This window comes from Coccomyxa subellipsoidea, assembly GCF_000258705.1.
Source record: "Coccomyxa subellipsoidea C-169, whole genome shotgun sequence".
NCBI classification, from domain to species: domain Eukaryota; kingdom Viridiplantae; phylum Chlorophyta; class Trebouxiophyceae; family Coccomyxaceae; genus Coccomyxa; species Coccomyxa subellipsoidea.
The window spans coordinates 1,339,021-1,364,415 of record NW_005178030.1 but is presented as its reverse complement, the minus strand read 5'-3'; the positions used below and the strand labels follow the sequence as shown (position 1 = coordinate 1,364,415).

At 51.6% G+C, this 25,395-nt stretch overlaps 6 protein-coding genes across 6 annotated transcripts; 2 read left to right on the top strand and 4 right to left on the bottom strand.

Moving 5' to 3' along the window:
- Positions 1-255: 255 nt before the first annotated feature.
- Positions 256-1,343, bottom strand: COCSUDRAFT_33835 (hypothetical protein). The gene is made up of 2 exons (XM_005645727.1): positions 1,316-1,343; positions 256-835 (listed from the first exon to the last, which is right to left on the bottom strand). The coding sequence occupies exon 2, from the start codon at positions 698-700 to the stop codon at positions 518-520; it is 183 nt and encodes a 60-aa protein (XP_005645784.1). The 5' UTR covers positions 701-835; positions 1,316-1,343; the 3' UTR covers positions 256-517.
- A 174-nt stretch (positions 1,344-1,517) lies between these two features.
- COCSUDRAFT_67135 (hypothetical protein) lies at positions 1,518-3,068 on the top strand. Its single transcript, XM_005645726.1, has 5 exons — positions 1,518-1,654; positions 1,898-1,965; positions 2,091-2,172; positions 2,299-2,363; positions 2,652-3,068. Exons 1-5 carry the CDS (start codon positions 1,562-1,564, stop codon positions 2,695-2,697), a joined length of 354 nt encoding a protein of 117 aa, XP_005645783.1. The 5' UTR covers positions 1,518-1,561; the 3' UTR covers positions 2,698-3,068.
- A 741-nt stretch (positions 3,069-3,809) lies between these two features.
- COCSUDRAFT_17729 (mitochondrial carrier) lies at positions 3,810-7,135 on the bottom strand (the record flags this gene model as incomplete). The annotated part of the gene is made up of 8 exons (XM_005645725.1): positions 3,810-3,900; positions 4,175-4,308; positions 4,789-4,871; positions 5,268-5,460; positions 5,847-5,991; positions 6,309-6,394; positions 6,657-6,776; positions 7,049-7,135. Coding segments are annotated over 8 exons (939 nt in total), but the record flags the coding sequence as incomplete, so codon positions are not given.
- Positions 7,136-8,226: 1,091 nt separating this feature from the next.
- On the top strand, positions 8,227-16,557 carry COCSUDRAFT_43546 (Clc chloride channel; the record flags this gene model as incomplete). The annotated part of the gene is made up of 18 exons (XM_005645724.1): positions 8,227-8,293; positions 8,443-8,624; positions 8,807-8,892; positions 9,171-9,287; positions 9,645-9,813; positions 10,276-10,314; positions 10,394-10,607; positions 11,189-11,412; positions 11,719-11,853; positions 12,158-12,321; positions 12,793-12,926; positions 13,305-13,533; positions 13,982-14,117; positions 14,297-14,401; positions 14,895-15,086; positions 15,213-15,398; positions 15,847-16,050; positions 16,417-16,557. 18 exons carry the CDS (start codon positions 8,227-8,229, stop codon positions 16,555-16,557), a joined length of 2,724 nt encoding a protein of 907 aa, XP_005645781.1.
- An 847-nt stretch (positions 16,558-17,404) lies between these two features.
- Positions 17,405-17,826, bottom strand: COCSUDRAFT_17931 (hypothetical protein; the record flags this gene model as incomplete). Its single annotated transcript, XM_005645723.1, has 3 exons — positions 17,405-17,492; positions 17,598-17,644; positions 17,773-17,826. Coding segments are annotated over 3 exons (189 nt in total), but the record flags the coding sequence as incomplete, so codon positions are not given.
- A 3,874-nt stretch (positions 17,827-21,700) lies between these two features.
- On the bottom strand, positions 21,701-23,128 carry COCSUDRAFT_57142 (hypothetical protein; the record flags this gene model as incomplete). The annotated part of the gene is made up of 4 exons (XM_005645722.1): positions 21,701-21,721; positions 21,868-22,278; positions 22,567-22,817; positions 23,047-23,128. 4 exons carry the CDS (start codon positions 23,126-23,128, stop codon positions 21,701-21,703), a joined length of 765 nt encoding a protein of 254 aa, XP_005645779.1.
- Between the last annotated feature and the right edge of the window lie 2,267 nt (positions 23,129-25,395).

Genomic DNA, 25,395 nt, shown 5'->3' with positions numbered 1-25,395 from the left:
GGCATGCCTTAACTTGGATGCAATTCCAGACTTGGAACTCAGTAAAATCTGCTGAGAAATGATGATTTCGAGATCCTCAGGACATCATTTTTCTTGGAAGATACGCTATTCATGATGACATTGCTCCGGTAAAGCTCACCAACGAGGCAGTGGTGCAAGGGGCCCCGGTGCAGGCGCAGGACCTGATGACACATGTACCGGTGAATTGCCTTTCCAGAAGGGCGCATCGCCAGGAGGATAAAGGCCAGCACTCTTGTAAAACACACTTACACCGCCAGCTCGAGAACTGTTCTCTAAGGGTGCCTCATGTCTATTTGCGCAAGCCCGACAGAGCCACTCTGCTTTGGGGCAGCGAGGGGGCTGCGTGGCATTAAACCCCTCATAGCTCCAATGAGATAAGAATTGCCAGGTGCCGTTTGGGTATCCTGTACCAGATACAGCGTTGCCTGTGAGAAATTCTTTGCCCTCGACTGGTGGAATGCAGCACTCAAACCTGCAGTCCCCTCCTATGATATATTTATCGTATGTAAACGAAGCAAAATGAGATGCGCTTGGCCAAAGGCTTGAATTCACACTTGGACTTAAACTCGAACAAGGGCTGCAGGTCCAGTTGCCCTTGAGGAGGGCAACACCCCAACTGACTTTTTCGAATGAAAGCTGCGAGGAATACTGAAGGCTTCTTTCGGCTGTGGTGCAGCATTCGGATTCAGCAGAACGGCAAAATGGATAGCTCAAGTAGTACTCCTCGCATCCAACTGGATGCAAAAGCACTCCACACGTGACAACCAACAGGACGATCCCACTCGAGAAAAGCATTGCTTGTAGAGGTGGTTCCCTGTGCAAGCGGGCACACCACTTACGTTCAAAGAACACTCACGTCATTGTAATGTTATTATTTGTGACAGCTATGTTTCCAGCTGGGATCTAGACCATGCCTCACGATCAGTTCTTCGTGCCACCCTAATGTCGACACTTGACGATCTGGGAAGCGAAGGCGAGCACTTTATTGTTGGCACGCTCGCAAATGTTGAGTCTCCTCTTCTGGCAGAAATAAGAGGGTTTTTCTCTGACGTGCGGATCATGACTTCCTAAAATTTTATCGCATATCTAGCTAACCCGAGTTCACACAGCACCCTACCCTCGAGGAGCTGCCAGCGGATCGTAAAATGAACCATCACAGAGCGTATTTATATGATATGGACTTGGAAAGGGAATGTCAAGCACAAGTAAGACAGGAAGCCTGGCAGAATCAAGCCTTAGCCATTCCGACAGCCACCTATTTATTTCAGCGCGGGTGCACAACCAGAAGGCCTACCTTTGTATGCGGTCCTAACAGCAGTCTGTGAAGTCACGCTCCCGTTGCCGGTCGGACGCATCCCAAAATGTCGGGCATCTCTCCAATACTTCCAAAGTGCAGACGAGTTGCCTGATCAGACTGGCAGCCAGCTCTGTATTATGACCTGCCCATGATAAGCTTGATGGTTGTTCATCGCAAGAAAATGGACACAGTCCCATCGCGATATCATTTGCTTTTCAAAGCCTTGCTATCGTTTGTGTAGTAATGGGTGACTTCAATCCAAGCCCGTACCGGGGGGAGGCTTCGATCCCACACGTCAGTGAGGACTTCTTCAAAGTCTACTTCCTGGGAGCGCAGGTAATGCATTCTTGATTCAATTGTTATCTAATTTGCTATTGTAGCTTGCGCTTTCAGGTCCATGCCTTGCTCGACCACGGATAGATGTGTGCCTGAGAAAGTCAATGTGAATGCCTAAGTCCCATAATCATATCTACATGGCAATGTACTAAATTTCTGTAAGAGATTTACACAGTTCTTGAACAACTTTCCAAGCTTGCTCCGCGGGCGATCGTTGAATCGACCAATGCGTGTGGTTTGCAGCTAGCACTGGGCTTCTTGCTGCTGCCTGGAAGGATACTTGGAAGCGAGATCAGGCCGCGCAAGTACAAGTGAGTCACATGTTTTCTACTCATACTAACCAGCGAGCAGAGCGGAGTAATCCAAATGTTACGATGGCAGTACTGACCAGCTTCAGACATCAACTCTCAGACCTGAGGGGGTCTGTGTGTTGCAGCCGGGACCTCATCATTGCACAATGTGACGAGGCAGCCAGGAAAAGGGAGGCCAGGCGAGGGAAGCCGCCAAGGCAGTTCACAGTGCGCACTGATCTAATGCACATCATTCCCATAATGCGTCTCTCTTTTTGAATGTTGTCCAGCAGTGTGCAGGCACGAAAACTTTTGCAGAATAGGATGCGAATTGGATCTGTGTCTGTGCTACAGAGGGCCCCTCACAAGGTCACAGACAGCTGGCCGCACATGTGGGACAGGCAGCTGCATTGGAGGAGGTGTGTGGCCTGCCTGCAGCGTCTTATGTCCATGACTGAATTTTCAAAGACGGTGTATGTGTCACAAGGTCAAGTAGTGTGCTGCTCTGTGGCTGACTGTAGTCGAGCGATGGTTGATGCCCCTGCTTATGGCCAGCAAAGAATCTTGGCATGTGCAGTGTGATATTTGAGTAGCAGTCTTGCTTGTGCGCGACATGCTTCTTCATCGCTCAGTTGAATCCCGCCATAGCATCATCAGGATGTCATCATGTGATTCACATGACCAGCAAGAGTTTGGTTCTGCTACAGGTGGACTCAGGATCGCATGGGTGGAGGCAGCCTGAAGCCGCTTTAAAAGCCCAAACGCACTTCAACCAGGGAATTTTGGTAAATATATTGTCATCGTGTTGTCATGCGCAGCTTCAGCTCAAGGCTGCAGCTGGTCCTATACATATGTTCACACGCAGTTTTGAAGATGCAAGCTTAGAGTGCGCAGTTTGCATGCACTTGCAGTTTTGTCTTCAAATTTAAATGGCATCATTATCTCAGAACACATTGATGACTACAATGAACAATATTGTAGGCCCTGGCCTATGATGTCTAGGACTTGAATCACTCTTATTTCTCCTTGTTCCCTCAAAGCCAGCAACTAAATTCGTCAGTTTCCCATGTGTCAGCTTGTCTTGCTGTGCATCGCAGCTGACTGTAAGAATAATTGTCTTCTTGATATCAGGTCTTGGGGTTCCCATACATGCATGTTCACATGTTTTTTTTAATCACCAAAGGACGTGAACAGTCGTGCATGCTCTATGTTACTTGCCCTTTAAGGGTGTCTGGCGCCAGCCAGCTCAAGCATGGCAGCCTAGGAACTACAGTTCACTCCACTGCTCCTCTGTTGTAGTACGTGCTGGTCCTAGTTTCAGTGATCAGTTCTCTCTGTCTACAAACCACGTGCGACGGACGCTACCCATGCGCGACCTGTCTATCAGAAGAATGAGCGCCACAATTGCGCTTGAAAAGCTGCCTACAGTCATGATGAAATGACCTTTTCGGTTTGCCATGTGAGCTTCCTTGAATGAAGTGGCTGCCGGGCACGTGCTGCCTGGAATCACTAAGAAATTATGCATGCAAGCTGTCAACTGCGCAAGTACTGGTAAAGCATTCAGCTCAGGATAAAATCTTCTTGTGGCGGTCTCTGGACAGTGCTGAAAGAATCGCATTGCTTGTGCGGCAGTTTCCGCGATCGCACTGCGTAAGAACAGCTGTAAAGCAACAGGCCCTTGCAGCCCCATAATTTGAGCAGCATGCCGTGCTCTGCATCGAGCCGCATGCTGTGCCAATTGCAATCTCTGGCCGATCCGACGCACAGCCTCAACAACAGCAGCCCAAAGGGAACCCCCAGCTCCCTTTATCGGGAGCTCGGGAGCCTCGAGACAGCCGACCAACTCTCCTTTCCCTCTTTTGTATCTACTGGTAGGAGAATTGGCGTTTCCAGACGTGGGTGCGCCGCTTGCGCCACATCTTGGGCCGCAGCAGCCGGTCCTCTGCCTCCCGCTCGCTTGGCCTGCAGCACAGCATTAAGGCCATTAAAAAGGCTTGCGCAGGTTGCAGCTACGCAGGGGATCAATCAATTTCGCAAGTCCTCATGATCGCTGCCTTCCTCTCCTCCCTTTCACAAGTCAGCAACCACTCTAGCAACTGGCACGATGCTTCACAATGAACTTCAATGATCCTTGAAGCAGAGTAATAAGTGCCTGCAACGTGCAAGGCACCAGAAAGAAGTATCTTGTGATCAGTACTACTGCAGGCAAAGATTGAATGCATCCGCGCACCTCTTGAGCTGTGCCTTCCAGAATTCGAACAGCGAGAAGAAGACAGCGCTCATGACGGCAGTCTGTGTGACGCGCGGGCCCATGCCAGTGAAGAGGCCGCCCACTCCCTTCTCCTTGACAGTTTGCTGGAACACCTGCCACACATAGAGGCCAACATTTATGTGGCAGGGTTTGCATTGTATGCCATCTGCAGTTACTCGCTTCCCAGCTCTAACCTAGAACAGCAGGTCATGTTCTAACGCAGCACTGCGTATTCTCAGCTACATGCTGTGGCCCTTTTCACAGCACACAAGGGCACTCTACACTGTGTAACACAGCAACTGCGTCTAGTACCTTTTTGAGTCACCACCACTGCTGTGTCGTGGGTCAAACACATGGAGATGAGATGGGATGATCTTTTTGTAGGCTCAGGATAGGCGGAATCGGTTGTTACACAGCGTGCAGTCTGTAAGAAGAGTCCATAGCCAGTGGAGCACCACCAGGGAGATGTAGACAGCAAAAGATTGATGAGGTTGGTGGCCAATTGGTAGCCATAGGTCAAATGCATGCTGGCAAGGTTCATCGCTCAGCGCCTGCTGACACTCAAAGAATGCTTCAGCCAGGTCTGTGCTCACCTGGTGGATGGGGAGCTTGCTGCCGCACTGCAGCACAGTCTTTGTGAAGTCCAGCGGCATCGTTATGCTCGCAGCCGTCGCACCTGCGCATAATTTGCACACCTGTCACACGCTGCTCATCGACAGGGAACACGTTTTACTTCCAAAATAGACCACTACCTGTCTTAACACCCATGCAATCACGCAGATGAGATCCTGGCGCCACTGCCTTCGAGAAAGCAAACAAGGAAAGAATGCTGGGCCGCTGTGAATGCATTGGCCAGGACAGCCGCTCTGATGCTTGAAGGCATGTGCTCGGACGACCCCAGCTGGCAGGGAACACAAAAGTGTCTCTTGAATGGGTCTGCAATTGGAAGAGGGATACACCAAAAGTAGATGCTGTGCCACTGGCAGTGTCCAACAAGCCTGTGCTATCGAGGGGCAGGTGAAGCTGTTTCTGCTATCCTTTATTCTGTATCAAAGTTGATAGAAGTGCCCACCAGAGAAGCCGCCGAGGATGAGGTGCTCCCAGGTTCGCAGCTTGGACACCTGTCTCCGTCTCTCAAGCACTTTGCGCAGCCGCTCGTACAGCGCAAATTGGATGGCGATGTCTGGGACGTCCCTCAGTAGCGTCGGCAGCAACCCCTGGTACAGGCCCGCCACTCCCTCCGCCGCCACTATGCTGCGCGCCCCCTGCGCAGGGTGTATAATATCTGAATTCAAGGTGGGTATAAAGCGGAAGTCGTTGTCAGGAGCAGCATTGGACGCATGCATTGGACCGCCAGAAAATTATGGAAGTGAAGTGGCATCGTTTTCTGCGAGCCACCAGTTGCAAGCAGCTTGTCACAGTTCCTTGTCACAGTTCCGATTGCAAGATTTATTTCACTGTCCTGCAGCCTATCATTGCTCACATCACTGCTGTGCCTAGTATCTAGTGAAGGTAGGGGATGACATTTATAAACTCTCACATCCAAGGTAGCCCCTTCGTTAGCTGGGGGTGGAAGAAAGAGCCTGGAAATCTCTTTGTAGATTGTGGGTAACCTGTGCCACTAGTCTTTGAGGGCAGGAGGCTGACTCACCCTCCAAATGTCTGGGAGGAGGTACGCCTGCACGCGGTGCTTGAGCGTGTCTGTGGGAACCCGGATGAACGCGCTCACGATGGCCCCAGCGCTCGCTGACGCCAGGTGAGTCACCGCCTGCAGCATTACCAGATGCCATAAGGCACTGACAACACCAGAAGCTCCCAGGGAAGAGCGCATGAGCATGTCTTGATTGCACACAGCATTTTATGCACACAGCGCAATTTGCTGAGGACGGCTCTGTCAGGCTTGACTTCTTTTGGGGCAAACAAATATCAGGAAGCAGCAAATTAGCGTCTGCCTCTTGCCCCATGGCCTTGGCATATAAGGATGCCTCTGCTACTGCAACAGCAGCAACGTAAAGCACTTGAATGCTTGCAGGAAACTTCATTGAGCAGGGCTAAAGCAGCAAAGAGAGGGCATGCCTGAGGCTGGCCCTGCGCTGTGAGCTTCTCCTTGCACCACTCGTATGTGGAGAAGTACAGAAACGCTGTTGGGATTGTCCCCAAGATTGCTCCTGAGATGCCCAGGTAGATGTCTTTTGGGCCCTGCATTGCAGGGCACAGAGACTCTAGAAACTTCACATCCATCTGTGGTACAAAGATCTTCTGAGAAGACACTGCATACATGAGGTCTTGTGCGCATGCTCGTCTCTGGCAAGCACCTCTTCCGTATCACCTTCTTCTTATCTCAGGCCGCCTGAAAGCGCAAGGCAACACTACGAACAATTATGTTATCTTTGGATCAACGGCCCACCTCTTGAAACGGCCTGTGTGAGCATTATGCAGAGCTTCTCAAGCATGCACTCACCTTGACAAGCCAGTTGCGCATGTGCACGACCCGCCTGTTGTTCACATAGACGTCCACTGGGTGTGCCTTGCTGTTGGTACGCCAAGCTTTCAACAGCTCCGGCGCTGTCTTTTTGTTCACCTGGTGGGTACATCTCAGACCTCAAAAGAGTTAGGTACAGACCAAACAAGACCAATATTGCGTACGGTAGTAGGCAAGTCCAGAGTATACTGCAGGTGAAGGTATTCCCCAGTGTAGATCCTTCTGCGCATTTCTGAGGATTGATTGAATTACTCCTGTGATCACTGGACCGTAAGGCACCACGTTAACCTGGAAGTGCTGCCTTCAAAGCCTTGCAAGCACAATTGTGGCATTTGGAGTGCAATTGGCGATAGTGGGAGTGAGGATGCTACCTGTAGCCGCGTCTTCACAGTGTCTATGGGGTGGATGAAGGCCTGCGCCATGGTACGCGCTGCTGTGCCGGCAATTATATGTCGCACCTGCAGCACAACAATTTTCTTGGGTATATAGTAGCTTGTTTGCAGGGCTTTCAAGCACCCAAATGGAAACAGTGATGGGTCCTTGACATTTTGTACCTTGACAGTCTGTCCTAGAAAATGCCTTGTGAAGCAACGAGCGTTGTTCTACACACATGCCATGAGTTTTTCCTCTTTGTGTCGCTTACCGTGTCAGAAAGCAGAATCCAAGGCTGCAAGACGCTCTCTCTTGAGGCAAACATGCCGTGAGCTCCAGGAATGCTAGCCAGCACGAGCCTGGCTTCTCTTCTGCGATGCCTGCATGATTCTGGTCTTCTTCGCTGCCGTTTTCTGGTTGTCCCGCCATTTGCATTGAAGTCATTCCCCCTTCCTACCCTAGGCAGAACTGAGGAGCAGGATGCAATCATGACGTCGCCTGCTGAGTTCTCGCGATCCATGCTTCACGATTTGCACCGCAATGCAGATCTAGTGGCAATATCTTGAATAAAGACCAAGGTCCGTCATCAACTGTGCCAGAGTCAACTGCCCAGCTGTCTTCTTGGAGCTCGAAACGATCACCTTCAGCCGAGTACCTTCAACAACTGGGGTTGCTTGACGGCAAACAAATTCTTCGGGATTTTTGGGTCGCATTTGAGAGCCAGTAGGAGCTTGACATCAGTCCGTTAGTCAAAGTGGGAAGCCCCTTTATGCTTCTCGGCTGGATATTCCTCCGATTCTTTCCCGCATGGAAAACCCTGCAGCATGGAGATGTCCCCTTCGTATAGAGACATCGACCCTGAAACCCTACAATACGATGCTCCAAAAATTTGCAAATGTGATCATTGCGAGGCCATCTTGGACTAGAATTTGCCTCCTTCGTGATGCGAAATGTACCATACTATGTTTGGACGCTAACAGAACCAGCGGTCAGATTTATCAGCGCGAGCAAATCAGGATGTCACTATGACCAACACCGAACAGCAGAAAAGAATGTTCGTAATGTGCAGGGATGAGAACAGATAGGATCATTGAGTTCTTGTAAATCGTTGCATTCTAGTGCTTGACAATGTGAGCAACAGCTTGCCCGGCTAAAATAAACTGAAACAAAGATTATCATGGCCAGGAACAGATCCTCTCTTAGCGTTCCTCTCGTTTCGCTCCCTAGTGCCGATCATCCCGGAGGTATGCCTCATCTGATGTATGCGCATAGTTGTTATACAAGTGCTTTTACGTCTGCATGCATCAGTATAAGTTGCTTAGAGAGCTGTGAGATGTTGCAGGGTGCTCCTGCACACTTCATCGTTGAAAATCACAGTGTTGATTTCCTGCAGGAGATGATCTCGAGGCGACTGGATCACATGGGGAGTCTTTTGGCTTCCCAGTGAGGCCTTCTGCAGTATCTGAAACGTCCACAAGTTACCTGGATGATGAAGTGGATACAGTGCCGGTGCGGAGGCACATGGGGAGCGTCTTCTGGGGCCTCTTTCAGAGAGGCAACGATCTGGAAGGAGCGGTGAGCATGCCACCTGCTCTTTTCCAACGCTCCTGGGGCATGCTCTTCATCACAAATTGGCCCTGGAAGCGGACACTGTATTACACAATGCACTCTTTGAGCTCAGTACCCTGCCATATTATTATGAGCAAAGATTATTCCATGCATGTGCAATCATGTCTGAGGGCATGGGCTTCTGTCAGGGGGTGAATCATTACTACACAAGGGAGGAGCGGGCACGGCTGGCAGATGTGGAGAGCATAGATTACCTGCCGCCCAACAGCGAAGTGTACAGGCGATGGCTTGCAGGCCAACCGCACAGGCATGCTCTCTGCTCTTTCTTCTCTGCTCATTCTTCTCTGGATCGTGTCTTCAACAATGCTATGTACTGGCTTTGCTGAGGTGTTGAGGAAACATTGTTGAAGTGCCTTGCTTTGCTGAGTGGGCGAGTTTTGCACAGCTGCTTCTTTTCCTTGACTTTGAAGAGTCATAAATTTGTCCTCAAGCAAGTTCGTTTCAAGAAGAGTGAGCTTCAGCTGCTGACTGGGCTGGGGTTGTCCTCATCAGGCGGCAGTGGGACAGATGGTTCATGATGGGCAGCATCGGTGTTACTGTCGGCCTCATCGGCTATTTTCTCTTCTTCTTCATCGAGCTCCTCTCAGACACAAAGTACCGCACAGTCAGGTGCGTGCACCACCCCTTACCTACGCAGGCTCTGCTCTGAAGACACTGTCAGTGCTTGCCTTTCCAGTATCTTCATTGCAATGTATTGCTGCAGTCAAAATTACCCAGAGTCTTTCTCTTGCTGGGGTGGCATCTGGCTGGAATTGCCTTGGCCGGTCTCAGTCGATCATGCTTTCTTCAAGGGAGCACTTCTGGAACCTCAATACAATGCCATCTTGAGATATTCCAAGGGCGTTGTTTTTTTTTGTTTCGAATTAGAGACCTGTTGAGATCCATCTGAGGCTCATTGGACATCATTATCACCAAAGTATCTCTCTACCCAAAGCGGTCAGAAGGCTCAGCACTGCTTCCATGCAGGTTTCTGGTGGGCCACACGAACATCGGCGTGGCCTGGCTGTTCAACATGGCGTACAGCATCGCGCTGGTGTTCGGGTCAACCTGGATGGTGGTCAACTGGGCGCCCCAGGCAGCCGGCGCAGGCGTGGCCGAGGTCATGGCCTACCTCAACGGCTGCATGCTGCCGCACGTACGCCCCGCTTTTTAAAAACTCAAAAGACAACAATGCACTCTGATTCATGTTTTCCAACACACCTCCTGTTGTCACTTCCGGTGATCAGAGGGGAAACGTTTCGTTGGGTTGCCTGCCCGTGGCAGAGAGCATCGTTGAGCTGTCGTGTGTATCAGTGTTTGTAAGGTGGAAGGGTGTTGCATGGTATGGATGGTTGACTAGGCTCCTTCTTGGCAAGTAAAGGCTGTGCTGATGGAAGAGTGGTTTGCTTTTCAGTCCCTTGCACAGTTGCAGGAGCATCTGTGGCAACACCGGTGCTTATAAATCCGTGCCAGCAGGCTTGAAGCTGACCACTGTTTCATCAGCCCAGTCTTTCATAAGCTTTACAAAAAAGACCATAGCCTGCACAGGCACTCGTGCTGCCTAAAAAATTCTAGTAAAGAAATTATTAAGCACATGCCTGCGCACATGCACGCGCAGGTGCCCAATGTGCAGACGCTGATAGTCATGTTGTCCGTGGTAGTGATGCATGCCAAAGATTTGCACATGCCATGTCTACCAGATCAACGAGTGTGCTTTTTTCGCTGTATCTGCGCAGGTGTTCAACGTGCAGACGCTGATAGTGAAGTTCTGCTCGTGCGTGCTGGCGGTGGGCAGCGGGCTCCCTGTGGGACCGGAGGGCCCCATGGTGCACATCGGGGCCATGATCGGCGCCGCGCTGAGCCAGGGTCACTCCACCACGCTGGGATTCACCACCGGCCTCTTCAGGCGCTTCCAGAACCCGAAGGACAAGCGCGACTTCGTCACCGCCGGTGCGCGCTGCTTTTCATTTATTTGCATATATTTTAATGGTGATTCTTGGGTCTCTAATTTAGGGTGTTCAAGTCTCCCCACGGTCCATGATCATTGTCTAAATATAATATTCATGCATGATTCTGACATGGGTCTGTCGCTCTTCAAGCATGATCCTCAGCTTACACGCATCAGTGTGGCCTGGCGCGCCTTTGGATATGTGAAGTCTCTTGCGGTCTACTTTGGCAGTCTCTCTTCTGCCTTCTGCCAAAGCATGCTTTTGGGATCCAGGTTTATTGCCTACCTGCACAATTGCCAGATATCATCAAAGTTGAAAATTTTTGGCTTCGGTGCACTCGGACACCTGTACAATTTGGCACAGGGCACTGTCAGCAGTGGATTCACAGTATCACAGTTGTGAAGAGCATACACTTGCTGCCTCAACACAGCGGCTGATAGTGATAGTGTTAGTGTCCACAAAATTTCAGCTCTACCTAGATTTCTACACACACTCCACAGAATTAGTACCAGAGCAACGTTGCAGGATGAAAAACTATCTGCCCTTGGGAAGAGTCCGAAGCTCTGGGATGCTCCCATGCAGGCACGGCCGTGGGGATAGCGACGGCGTTTGGGGCGCCGATTGGGGGGCTGCTGTTCGCGTTTGAGGAGCTGGCGAACAGCTTCAGCCAGGCCCTGGGGTGGCAGATATTCTTCGCATGCATGCTGGCTGTGCTGACGCTGGACACCTTCAAGTCCGCGCAGCACGCGCTCAACAAGGGGCACTTCGGGCTGTTCGACGGCGATGCCTCCACCGTCTTCTTTGAGGTGTGTGCACAGCCTGTCGCCTACAAGAATAGCATATCCTGCTGATGGCTGTCTGGGCAGCAGAATCTTGCCAGTGGCAGAGGTTTATCTGGACGAAAAGTGGGTATCTAAGGTTTTGAAGAGGCATGTTGCATTGCTGAAACCCACAAACGTCCACGGGTAGTGAACCTATGCGCATTGTAGTCACCCTCGCTGCAAATGTGGGGATTACAAATATTAAGACCAGCTGTAACCCTCACACACCCTTCATAGCACATGTCTTGGCTCACCTAATGAGTCAATGCTGAGATCAGCGCATGCGCGCAGGTGCTGACTCCGCTGACTAATCATGTGGCGGCGGTGGCGCCGGCGGCGGTGATTGGGGTGGCCTGTGGGCTGCTGGCAATCTTTTTCACGGTCATAAACCTCAAAGTTGCCCGCCTCCGCATCGCCCTCCTACAGGTGCGCTCTTCTTGTACTTGTTTTCAAATGTCTCTCAATAACCATATGTCGCGGATTAAGTTGATCTCATGAAATGTCATGGACATCCGCTGCACTTGACAGGCTCATTAGATCAGCCCCATCCTTGACATGCGGCTGTTTCATTGCACTTTAATTGCAAATGAGGTTTCCAAGAGATCCAATTTTGACACACTATGAGCCTCAATGTGACCAAGCGCTACGTCAGTCACGAAGAGCAGTGTCCAAAGCTGCTCTAAAAGGAATCCACAAATATGTATAATAAGTCTTGCTGTGTCTCCACCAGGGGCGCAAGGGGTGGCGAATGGCGGAGCCATGCATTCTGATGGGCCTGTTTGTGACGGCGGGCATGCTGCTGCCGCTTGCATTCCCATGCAGAGCATCCCAGTGTGTCATTGAGCAGGGCGCCACCAAACCCATCTGCCCACCGGGCACCGCGCAGCATGTGCAGTGAGCCCCGATCCCTTTTGCTAGACCTTATGCACAGCTGAAGGCTGAGTCTTACCTTGGGTACGCCCGCTTGTCGAGGGGCAGCTGACTGACTTCATTTGTGCAGAACCCGTAGTGAGCCGCTGCACAAGGGCCGGTCCTTGTGCTTGAAGCCTTGTAGTGGGGTGGCCTGGGTGCAATGGCCGTGTTACTGGCTCTTTGCAAGCGAAAGCTGTTGATTGCCTGTTGTCCAGCCCGCCAGGAAGTCACTGAGGCCAGAATGATCCCTTGCTTAACAGAGGTTTTCATGCAAGCAGAGAGCCGCTCTTTAGCGGGGCCTCTGCGGTGTACGGGTGCCTGCTCCTAATTCCTGTACACGCACCCTGCCTCTTAGCAGATACAGATTCAATATTATGCCAATGGCATGATATCAAATCAATTGTGTTAATTGAATGCACGTTCTTGTCTAGAAGCATGCACGTGCGCTGGCAGGCGGATAGTGGAGCAGAGCCTGGAGCTGTACACGTGCAGCGCCGCTTCGGCCGACAGTGAGATGCCAGCCCCACGCCGCAATGCCACTCTGCCCACCACCTACAACGAGCTCGCCACCCTCATGTCCGTCACAGGTGTGTTCTTTCCCTATATTCGACAAGACTCCTGAATGGCTCAAAATATACAGTCTTATCCCCAGCTTGAATGCCTAGGAAAGGGTGCCCCACGTAGAGGTCATCTGAGGCTTCAGGGCCCAGAGGAACGCATACTTCTGCTCAGTAAATTATTATCCCTCGTCTTCCTGGCCACGGTTTATCTGTACTCCATGCAGCTTGCTCCTCTGCGAGTGTCCAGAGCCATTTTCCTCCCTCCCTGCTAATGCTATCTTGCATCAGCAGATTCTGTGAGGGGTGCTGCTATCTTGGCTGTCAAGAACAGTTGTCTTCAGGTCGCAACAGACCGGGAGTGTATTTAACCACATCAAAGCTTGCAAGCAAATCGCTTATTTGCAGGCGAGGACGCGATCAAGCATCTGCTGTCGCGCGGAACGCATCGGGAGTTTGGCTATGCGGCGCTGATAGTGATGCTGGCGGTCTATTTTGCCGGCGCGGTGTGGGCGGCCGGGTCGGCCATTTCCAGCGGCCTCTTTGTGCCCATGCTGCTCATTGGCTCCTGCATCGGTCGCATCGTGGGCCTCATTGCTGTCGACTTTGCAGCCGCCGGCGGCCACGGCTCCGCCAAGTGAGCCTGCGCATGTCTCTGCTCTTGTTGCTATCATGAGTACTTGCGCAGAGTGCCAAATTTGGCTGTTCAAGTGGCCGTCACCAACGGGAGTATTAATGCGAAACATTAATACTCCCCTTGCCGTCACTGAGTGAGGCTGTGCCGGCACATTACCCTTAAGCAAAATCCGTGCCGCGGACAAAGCCTTGTTTCCGTTACCTGCATGTCACAGGTGTGTGCCTGTCTTGGTGATCTTGATGATGTGTCTTTGGATGTGGCATGTGGCCTGTCTAGACACTTCTGGGAAGCCGACCACTTTGACAGTTCAGACAACCTCCCTGTGTAGCTGAGGCAGCAAGACACCAAGGACATGTCGTTACGTGCGCCTCGACTGTCAAAGTTATCAGCAGAAAGGGGGGCTAGCGCTGTGTAGGGAATCTGAGATTTCTTCCCTGGTGCAATGTAGCGCGCCTCTTGGCGTGTTCCTGCCCCCGAGCCCCTGGTCCTGGGTGGACCCGGGGGCCTTTGCGCTGATCGGCGCGGGCGCGTTCATGGGTGGAGTCACTCGGCTCACCATCTCCCTCGCAGTCATCATGATGGAGGTCAGATGACTTTCCCTCTCTTGAGATCAAGGGACCCTTGTGCAGATGGGCTCTCCAGGCTGGCCATCAAGGTTGCAGCGTATGAGAGAAAGATTGCCAATATATAATGGGTTTTGCATGCAAGACTGAATTGAATGCCTAAAGGGAGTCATCTGAAGCATATGCTGTGGGTTGTGCAGGTGAGCAATGACGTGCGGATGCTGCTGCCGCTGCTGGTGGGGATCCTTGCGGCCAAGTGGGTGGCCGATGCAGCCACGCACTCCCTCTACCACGGACTGCTCGAGGTCTGCCCCTGCTCCAAGATACCATTAATCCTGTGATCATTGCCATGCTCATGCTGCAAGTTGATCACTCGCCGACTGCCATGAAACGAAAAAGTAGCTTGTGGTGTTCAAGGTATGCCAGCGATGCGGTCCCAAGGTAGATTGAAGCGCTCGTGCGCCAGCTTTGAGAGCACGTGCAGTGGGCTTTAGTGCATTTGGAGTAATTTTTGCTCCTAGTCAAGTGGATGCTCTTTCAGGGGTGCACAGTGCGCCTGGGGCTGCAGAGCATGCAGTGTGTGCCCTGGCACCTTTGCAGCCTTGCTCATCTGCGCAGACTGTGTACACTGCTGTCGCCGCAATTCGAACAGCTTCATCATGGGTGCTGTCTGGCCGGTCTTTTAGGTGGAGTGCATGTCACTGCTGGCGAAAGTGCATGGCTCTTCAGCAAACCATTCGGCCACCCGGCATCTACTCTATAGAAAGAAATGCCATTCTGCGTGCATGCCCGCTGCAGGTGAAGTGCGTGCCGTGGCTGCCGAGCATGCCGTGGGCCAAGCGCTCGCTGGACCTTGTCCCCGTGCGCGCAGCCATGGCCGCCCCGGCAGTGACTCTGCGCGAGCACATGCGGCTGGAGGACGTGCGGCAGGTCCTGCGCGACTCGCGCCACAACGGCTTCCCCGTCGTGCGCGATTCCCCCGCCGGCCAGGTGCGTGCATTCGTGTGTGTCTGCGACTTTCCTTACACTCAGCCTCTTCTTGGTGTTTTCTTACAATTCCTTCCAACAGAACTTTCAATTCAGATCTGAATGGGTACATCATCCGTTTTCGCGCAGGTGCTGGTGGGGCTGGTGAACCGGGAGCACCTGATGGTGGTGATGCGGCGGGCGCTGGCGGCGGGGGGCGCGCGGGGGGCCCAGGGGGGGGACCTGCCGGAGGTCCCCTATGAGGAGCTGAACCGCAATTACGTGTCGGCCGCCGCGCGCTCGCTCATCTCCGAGCAGCAGCTCGCCGTCCTGCAGGTGACGCGCAATGCGCAAACATCACACCACAGGATCAGAAATGCAGTTCTGTGCGTGTGGTGTTACGTATTGAGGATGAAGCTTGTGCCGACTGTTTAGAGTCCGTTCATGCCTGTTTAAAAAGACCAGGCCTGCTGTGTCAGCATCCGCATGTGTGCGCGGTGCACCTCGGTTCCAAAGAGCGTGCCGCAGTGCTTTGTTCGCCGTGCTTTCCTCTAGTGCTACAGCCGCCATTCTCTGGGCTGGGAAAGGTGCCAAGGCCTTTGCTCAAGTCTGCTGGTAGCCTACACCGAGGACCTGCTTGTGATACCAGACTCGTCAATGTAACTCCCTGCCTGGCTTCTGTATTGCAGAGTTAGCAGGCCGATAGGATGCAAATGATGCCAGACTCAGACCAACTTCACTCTCTCTTATTCCCTATTTGATTTCAAATTCAAATTGTGCGCAGGGCCACGGTGTTGACGGGCTGCACGTGGACGGCACAGCATTTGAGCGGGTGCTGGACCTGACGCCGTATGTGAACACGAGCGCGCCGGCCGTGGCGGAGTGCTTCTCCCTGGAGCGCGCCTACATGATGTTCCGCCAGCTGGGCCTGCGCCACTTAGTCATCGTCGACCAACACAACCATGTCAAGGGCATCCTCACGCGCAAGGTGCGGCCTTCTCGCTGCTCCATGTCCAAGTTGCAGGCACGCATGAGTACCAAAGTCTGCATTTGCATGGCTATGGCTGAGGCTGCAACCCGCCTCAATTTGTGACTGGGAGCGCCATAGCTGTCAGCAAAGAAATGTTCAATGTGGAATGGGCTGCTCAGTAATAAAAGAATGGCCGGATTCTGGAGTGTGCTCCTGAAGCGTGAAGAGTTGATGGCCAGCTGACGGGAACTTGATCGAGATTGCAGGCTCCTTGCATAGCCAGCTCGCTTACTGGTTGTGCCCTGTATGTGGGTTGCTGTTCGTGACTCATCTGTTGGCTTATTCACCACCAATATGGAGCTTAAGATATGCGCTTCTTCGCAGGATCTGCTGGGCTACCGATTGGATGATGCGGTGGACCGCGCAAGAGCCAGCAAGGGCTTCATTTCCCCTTCAGCCTCAACTGGCCGGCTGCGGCCGCGCGGCGCCAGCACAGCATCCTCCGTGGACGGAGCCTTCCTGTGACTGTCTTCTTTTCCCTGGAGAAGTTTGATTGTGTCTCCAGCTGGACGTTTGCTGTGTTGTTGTTTTCAGGAAGGGCAGAGGTGAAATAGGCTGCTCAGCAAAATTCTGCTGGCACAGCAACGACGTTTGCATACGGATGAGGTGTACAAGATTTGGGACGCAAAATGGTGTTTTGGCTCCCACAATGCATGCTTTGATTATTCTGTTTGATGATGATGGTGCACTATGTTGCAGTTTCGATCCTCCAGAGGTTGTCGTTTACACAGTGGTGCTGGTGTTCAGTACACGGCTATATGGCACCTCCTGCATCCACAAATACTACCCTGGATGAAAGTTCAATGTTTTTGAGTCGCTTTGCGCCAGCACAGATTCTTGTAAACGCGGTCATGACAGTCTGATCAGTCAGAAGCTGGATACTGGCCTCTCAGAGCCCAAAGCTGGGTGAAAGAGGGTGTGCCGTAGTTTTCCACATCCAAGTGGCAAAGTCATCGATGTGCTGTGTGCCACTCCATGATGCATTACTGCATATCCCTAATTATGAATGGCAGACTGTCAGTGACCTTCGAAGCTCTCCCGGCGAACCGATGGTATGTTGCATCTACTCACTCTCACGCTCATAACAATACCCTCTGGGGGCTTGCCAAGTCAGCACAGTACCGATTCTCTTATAATGCTAGCTCCCCTGCATTAGAGACTGCTCTCCTTGCCCCTTTGTCCATAGGGCCTGATTCTTATCACACTGTTGCGCGTGCAGCGCAGAATGATGGGACTGACTGGGAATGATGAGACTCCGTATGTGGCAGGATGACTGTTGTCGTGTACTGTCATCTCTGCAGATTGCAACTGACTATCTCTCTCCCCGCTGCTCCGGTGTGAGTCCCTTCCCTCCGCACTCTGGACAAGATATCAGCCCGAATCCCTGGCAGTCATAGCACCTGCAGAGAAGGTAGCTTGAGCCACGGAACGCATTACCACAAAGATAGACACTAGCAGATGACACTAAAATGTTTGAGCAGCGTGAACAAAGCTGCAACACTCACTTCCATCGTTCAAAGACGTTCCCATTCTTCTTGTTCTTTCCTGTGCCCTGTGCAGGAACAAGGTTGTCTCAGAGGATTGCACACCATCATCATGATCTTTCAAAGCCAAGGTCAGTTCCACTGAGCACGGTCACTTACATTGACCCATGTCTGCGCACATATATGCAATGCCTACCTTGCAGCTAGGACACGTGAGGCTGCCCTTTGATTTGCATTTCTTGCAAGGCTTTGCCTGCACAACAGTACTTCTTCGTCAAGCAGTCCCAATAGATACCAAGCATTGCAGGAAACAAAGCGCTATCTTGTAGCACGATGTCGCACCTCTGAAACCTGAGGAGCCTTCTTACCGAAGAAGGAGCTCACTTTTACAGAGCTCCTGGTCGTAATTTTACGTGAGAATTGGCGCGTAAGATTCGCAGATGTGCAAGATTGCAGATGAAGACTCCGAAATGGATGGCAGATGAGCATAACCATGAGGACTTCCTTCCAGTTAGTTTCAACACATCAAATCGAAATCTTGCGCTTTTGAGTTAAACCACAACAATCATCTGAACCGCAATAACTCGACAGGGTACTCCAGGCCAGATACAAATGATCGCCAATCAAAGTCCTCCTTCGGATAGCTGCTTCGGCATGAGCTAAAATAGGCTAGCGAGTGTGGTTTCAAATTTGAATGCAACAGACATGTCAGCCATGGATGCAGAACAGCAGTGGCAACCCAATCCGAACCAGTCACTTTGCTCAAAGGCACCAAGATGCGGCCTGCTACATTCATATATTAACACATTACGAGCAGCAGATGACATGAGAGTTTCGGCCATAGTGCCATTTTGCAGATTAGTCAAGAGGCCTCAGGCTAGAGTCTAGCCGCTAGACTCAGCGCAATTTCGACTGCAGCTCTCCGGTGTTGATAACAACACCATCATTGGGAAAATTTGCTAGATTAAATCCACGTGATGACTGTTTGCAAAGAGCATTGGCCCCAGAATCCGGGATTCCGAATCTGTCCCTGTACATGAACAAGTTCCAAATACTCATTGCTTACAAAGAGGTAGCAATCTCACCATGCCACGCACATGCAGCTGCCTAATAAGGGACCTCTGGATACTATAGCTTCTACCTAGCATTCCTAATTAGTTATAACAGAGGCCCAATTAATCTAGCAGAGGCAACTATGCTTCTCATTACCTCAGTCCATGAGGTCTTTGTCCACGGGACAACATTTCCAGCAGGCACCACAACAACAGTCATCCAATTTAAATCTATTGTCGATACTGTGCAGCTGGTTTGTTGTAGACCAGCGCCTTGTGGATGTGGACATATTACGGCTGCCCCTGTCGTCTTGCTTCATTTCAACGTGCACTCCCTTGTTCCCCAAAAGAGCAACCAGAGCCTCGGTGTCCGGGCAAATAAGGCGGCGGTATGTGAACGAAATTTCTGGGCATTTCTCTGCAAATGCGCCCACATCTGCAAAGCGCAGAGTTAGCACTAAGCTGCTGGAGATGTTCAAGACCTGCCAGTTAATGGGCCCTGCATCAACCACAATACTGACATTCTGTTCAGCAAGGAGGCTGAGCCGCCTTAGGCGCAGCCATGGCCCTTGCAATACCACAGGGTTCCGACTGCAGTCTTGAGAGGGAACGCACACCGTCGTCGCCCTAAAGCTCCGACAGTGAAAGAAGACTGACTCCAGATTATTGGCCACCAGCAAAAAGCGTGGAATGCTTTGCGCTGGAACATCAAGGCCAGAGGCGCGGAGGGTGAAAGAGCGCATCGCCCCACTGGCAGTGAGACTGCTCCACATCTCAGAAAGAGCCGTTTCACGGTCGCTGCATCCAACATGCAGGGCTGTACCCTTGGCAAGGGTCAACGAGGCAGATATTACGTCATCCAACTGGATGCTTTGCAGCTGAGTGAGACTCTGAAGCCTTAGCTTCGTCCTATCACTTCGAGGCTGCCACCCATCAGATTTTAGGCACAATGTGCGCAGGCCTTGCAGCTTTGGCAGCAAGGGCTCCAACTGGGACAGGGTGCCTCCAGTGCTGTCAATCTGCAGATGCTGCAGTGTGCTTTGCAGGTGAGTTATTTCTGGGATCCAGAACGTGCACTGTAGCCGCAGGCTCAAGAACTTCAAGCCATGAGTACGGGCCAAGAGGCACGGCAGAAGTGCCACTGCGCACGTGCCTTTGTAATTCAGGGAATCAAGACCCAGAGTCAAGAGACTGCTGAATAGCTCAGGAGCTTGCATGATGTGAGATGCCATCGCGTGCAGCTTGGCATCCTTGGCTGGGAGGATCAGGTGGCATCTCTGGAGATGGTGTGTCCTCTTCATGAGCCAAAGGATGCCTGCAACAGGGAGGACTCTGTTGACACACTAAACATTGGAAGCGACGCACCTAGCCCTGAGGGCTGGAAGCGTGTAATGGTAATCATATCATTGGCAGCAAGCACAATTGTGGATCTGCAGAAGCGATTCTCAGGCTACGGTTGCGCTGCATAGCAGGAAGGCATGCTATTTGACCGTAAAATATGAAGGCTTTGACTAAGAATGTCACCTGCAGCACCAAACTTCTGGCAGTCCGTGATGTTGACGTTGGATAGATGCAGCGTCCAGGATGCTTTGCAAACTCCTGAAACTTGCGCCCACTCTTCCGTGCTCAGATGACGAGCGATTTTCTGCCACACCTCTTGGGGTACGTGCATGTTTGAACATGCCTGCACTCAATAAACCGAAGGTAGAGCTTGGCCTCTCGATTCCAAGACGCAGAGCACAGCAGGAAGTAAAAAAAAATCGGCGACTGACGATTTATAATCTCAGTAGCTTGTGACGTGTAGCAGTTTGTACTGCATTCCTTTTCTCACCTGAAGCTCCAGCTGTGCCATGGCACAGTCTTGCAGGATACTCTCAGCTCACACCCGAAGAAAAATGAAAAAGCCGGTCTCAAGTCGTTACGCTGTATGAGCCTCTAAGGTGCCAATAAGATTTGGTCTTCTGGGCAGTTTTCTAGAATCAGACGACGAACGATAAGTATGATCAGCTGTCCAGTGCACTGCACGTGGTGCTGGTGCCGGCTAGGGGTAATTAATATGTTGTATATTAGTTACCCCTATACCGGCACGGAGGAATTATAACATGATTACCTCTGTGCCAGCACCCAGCAAGGAGTGCGATGCATTACTTTTTGGATGCATCTTGTTGAACAGGCATATCTTATTATCGATAACAGGGTCCACCACGTTGACCTTTCTTTACCACGATCCTACGCCGGTGGAGGGGTGTAGCTCACACAGCCGTAATGACTGTTTCAATATTTTTGCTGGACCAGGTAAAATTCAAGCCCCTATCTCTTCAGAGTCTCTGGCTTTCTGGACACTCGAAGCACAGCACCTTGTAAAAGAACCCAGCAGCTCATGATATTGCTGGTTGACTCTTGCCGTTTAGTGGTTGAGGCATGCCACATTGCGCAAGCTCACATTGCAACTAACTAATTACCGAAGGACACTGGCTACATGCGTACGATGGTGGCAACTGAACACCAGTTTGAGCTCTAAAACTTAGAATCTGGGGCAGCCCTGTAGCCTAGTAATGTAACTGGTGGGGGTTCAGTCCACTCAGAAGGCTCCACCGTGACACTTAGAGCTATACTTCAGGCAACCATCAATCTAGGAGGCCTTCATCTGATGGGCGACAGGTCCAGCAAGCTCCACAATCCACCATGCGGCACGCATCAGCCAGTGGACAATCAAGGCAGACCCTCTCCTTCTCCTCACCAGACCACCGAGAAAAGGAATTTTAATCACCCGCACAGCGGCTTTTCGGAATTGCATCCGCACGTTTGCCGCACCAAGCAACCGCAATCACACTATATGAATTGTCTTAATTTTGTTCGGCCCAAGCAAGAAACCCCGCTGCGTATATCTTACAAGCGCAGTCGGCAATTCCTTCCATCCACAGCTCAGCATCAATTACAGATCCTAATACCTACTTTTGCACTTGGCAAACAAGCCATTGTCACTGTGCATGCCTATGCAAACCGCACTGACCTCAGCTGCAAAACGAGCAGGGGTACTTGTTGCAAGGGCACAGTGGTCCCAGGCGGAAGTTATCCAGGCGGCAGCAGTCGCTGCATGCAAAGCACCTGCAGTTGCTGTAGATAGGGCATTCATCATGCAATCGCAGGTGCCATAGGCTGCAATGAGAGCTGTAGACTGCACTGTACACCTCGCACAGCTGTTCGATCTCCACATGCATGCCCCGTTGCTGCATCACCTGCACTAGTGACAGCAGGCCGGTGCCCTGAAGAACACCATATAGGAAGGAAAACAGCCGCACTGTCTCCGCAAAGAAACCCACACTCTGGAAGCCCACAAACAGCTCGCCATCAGAGTGAAAATTGACCCAGCTCCATGCTTGCTCCTGTGGCACCTCCACATAGAGGCCCTCTTTGCACTCCAGGCACAGGCGGTCGACATGTGCCAATGCGCCCTGCAACTTTATGTGCTCCCCACACCCTTTACCAAAGCTTTTCAGCGACAACACGAGCGTGTCAATCCTCACTATCCGCAGCATCCAATTTGGCAGCTGCGCCTCATCATCAATACTCTCGTCCCTTGCTTCCAGGGTGAACGACCTAAGGATCCAGCGATCAGCCAGGTCACTCCACATCTCCCTCCTTGCATCCTTCAGGGAGTAAACGATCACATGAAGCTGACCACGGTGGGGCAATTCTATCAAGGTGGGCACTAACCCATCTAATTTTAAGCTCATGCGGAAGGTCAGCTTTTCAAGATTTAGTTCAAAGTCAGGGTGCGCCACCCCACACCAGCCGCCTCTGTACACAAGGCAGAGTGTCTGTAGGGTGACCATATTCGAAAGCACTGGCACAGTATTGAGAAGGTTGCTGCTGTCAAGGTGCAACTGCAGGTGCTCGATATGTGTCAGTCTTGGCAGAGTGGGCAGGCCAAAAACATCCAGGCTCAGGAACTGGATTCCATGGGCCTGCCCAAACAGCCAGGCCACTGCCTCATGAATGCGCGCCATGTGGCCTGGACCATACTCCTCCGAGCCTGAGGAAGAGTTCACGGACAGTGCTATAAGGCTGCGGAAGCCGCCGGGAGCCTCCATTACCGCACTGATTATGTCCGGCACTCTGTCGCTTGCCGCAAGCTGCAGATCCAGCTCCTGGGCGCTTTGGGCCCTCTCCATCAGCCATGCCATTCCTGCACTTCCCAATGATAAGCATATGAGTTTTCTAGATTAGCCTGCTGCACTGGATTGGACCCTCTTAGTAGCATTACAGATGGTTTGGAGAATGCGCACGAGATGAGACAGGCACGAGGAATAGGCCTGTTGTGCACAAGATGGAATGTGGATATTTTGCTGCACAGCAGTGAAGGTCAAATGCAACGCAAGCTTTTTTGCAAAGCTGCTACTGTACAGGAGGGGCACCCTTGTTGCCCAGCTTCTCCTCCTTGCACCACAGCTTGATACGGACAGAGTCCAGCTGAAGCCTCCAGGTGCTCCGGGACATGCCTGCCACTCTGGCCCATTCTGTTGGGCCCAGGTATCGCGCAATGAGCTGCCAGACTTCAGGCAAGAGATTTCGAGGGGTTTGGTGTTGAATTTTTGTCCTGCAAGGGCGTTTGCTGCATTTTGTTAAGTGGGCAGCAAGCTGGAAACACATCTGCGAGTACGCACGCTGCAAATTGATAGGCTAAATGTATGTACAGGTGGCAAATGCTTGTTGCATCTGTGCCAGAAGTGTCCTCACATGCTAGAACATGTGGCTCTGTCACACATTCTGTTGCGTTCTCCAGAGGGATGCAATGGATCAAGTCATCAACGGTCTGTAGCCACAATTGGAAGGAAATCAGCTCGTGAATTTGACATCGCCTTTGACATCGCCATCGCAATAGACTTCTCTGGATACAACGTGCAAGTGTCTCTTAGGGCTTGGAAGATTCATAAACTTACTTGCACGAGAAATGTGAGATTCTTGCTGACAGCGGTAAGAATTCGCTCAACTTCGTAACCCAATCCTTGCGAAAGCAGGTACGATGTCAGTTGCACTTTTCAGTGTGATGAATACTGGCAACAGCGTGGTCAAAGATAGGCAGCTGTACAATGTCACCATGTCAAGCGAATGATATCAGAAGATAGGCAGCTGTACAATGTCCTTCTGATATCATTCGCACTGAAGCTGTAAAAGACCTGAAATTCAGGTCTTGAATGAATGAAAGGGATTCATGATGAAGCCCGCCAGCTTGCCGCCAAAAATTTGAATGGGGAGTCAAATCAGGCAACCTGAGACTCAGACAGATGCAAGGCAGGTGGAAAGCTACAGGACAGGTACACAGGCTGCAATGCATCTTTTGGTATCCAAGCAAGCAACATGTAAAGGGGTCTAGACAATGACATCCATCCAACGCCCGCGATCTTCTCCAAACGCCGTTTCGGCGTTATCGGCGATTGGTCCAAAAGCATCATATATATGCATGCATGCGAGAGCATTTATATTACAATTACTAATAAAGTCAATCGCCTTTCACAAACACCACCAATCATTGCAGGGGACACGTGGCCCTTGAAAATTGTCCGGACGGCAGCATCTATGGCATGCCCCACATCTACACAGGCTGTGGCAGTCAACATGCAAGTCCAAGTGCAATATGTTGCGACAGGGGCTGTGAAAGGCACTAGTATACTCTGTATCTCCTATCTCCTCCTCCTCAAAATCTCTGCCATATTGCCATATACAGCGTGCCAGCGAGAACAGATGCACGCCCTGCAGATTGTCACACCGGAAGGAATATGCCGTGCATGACAACGCAAATTTTGCGACGCTCTGAAATTCCACATTCAGCTCGCCATCACAGTGGAAGTTGACCAGTTTCCAGTTATGCTCTCTAGGCACCTCCACATACAGCGCACATTTGCAGTCAATGCACAGACGCTCTGAGCGTGCTAGAGCGCCTTTCAGCAGGATTGTCTCACAAAATTTTGGCCCGTGACCAAATTGTTTTAGTGACAATACCAATGTCACAAGCTTAGCTGACCCCAGCAGCCACTCTGGAATATCACCCTCTGCTTCAATCACAGCACTAGGTGCCTCCAATGTGAAAGATTCGAGAACCCCACTTGCGCTGGTTATTTCCCATAGGCTATTCTTAGCGTCTGCTACTGAATACACCGTTGCATGCAGCGCAGTGCCGCTAGCAAGTGTCAGCGATCCAGGCACCAATCTCTCCAAATTCAAGCTCTGCAGCTGGCTTACGCCCTGCAGATTCAGGTGACCTGGGAAGGAATTGTCAGGCGATGACAGACATAGCGTTTGCAAGGTCACCAGTGATGCAAGCGCGGGCATCAGGTCGACAAGATTCTCTGTACAGATGTGTAATTGCAGATGCTGAATGTGCGCCAGGCTGGGCAGACAAGGCAAGGCGCCCACATCAAGGTACAAGAACTTCAATCCGCTGGACTGCCCAAGGAGCCAGGCAACAGCCATGTGAATGCAGGCCCCGTCTTTTGATGTGTCCTTTCGTGAAGACTTGGCAGTAGTCACAGACAACGCTGTGAGCCTGGGGAACCCGCCAGGAACCTGCATGAGCGCTCTGACAATGGCCTGCACCCTCTTATTTGCTTCAAAGTGCAGATCCAGCTCCTGTGCACACTGCGCCCGCTCCATCAGCCATGCAAGCCCTGCAACCAGAAACGACAGCAGATTGCAACATGATACTCCTTCTGGCAAATATGCCAATCAAGGCAGCCAAACACTAATGCCAGGACTATCTCCTGTCT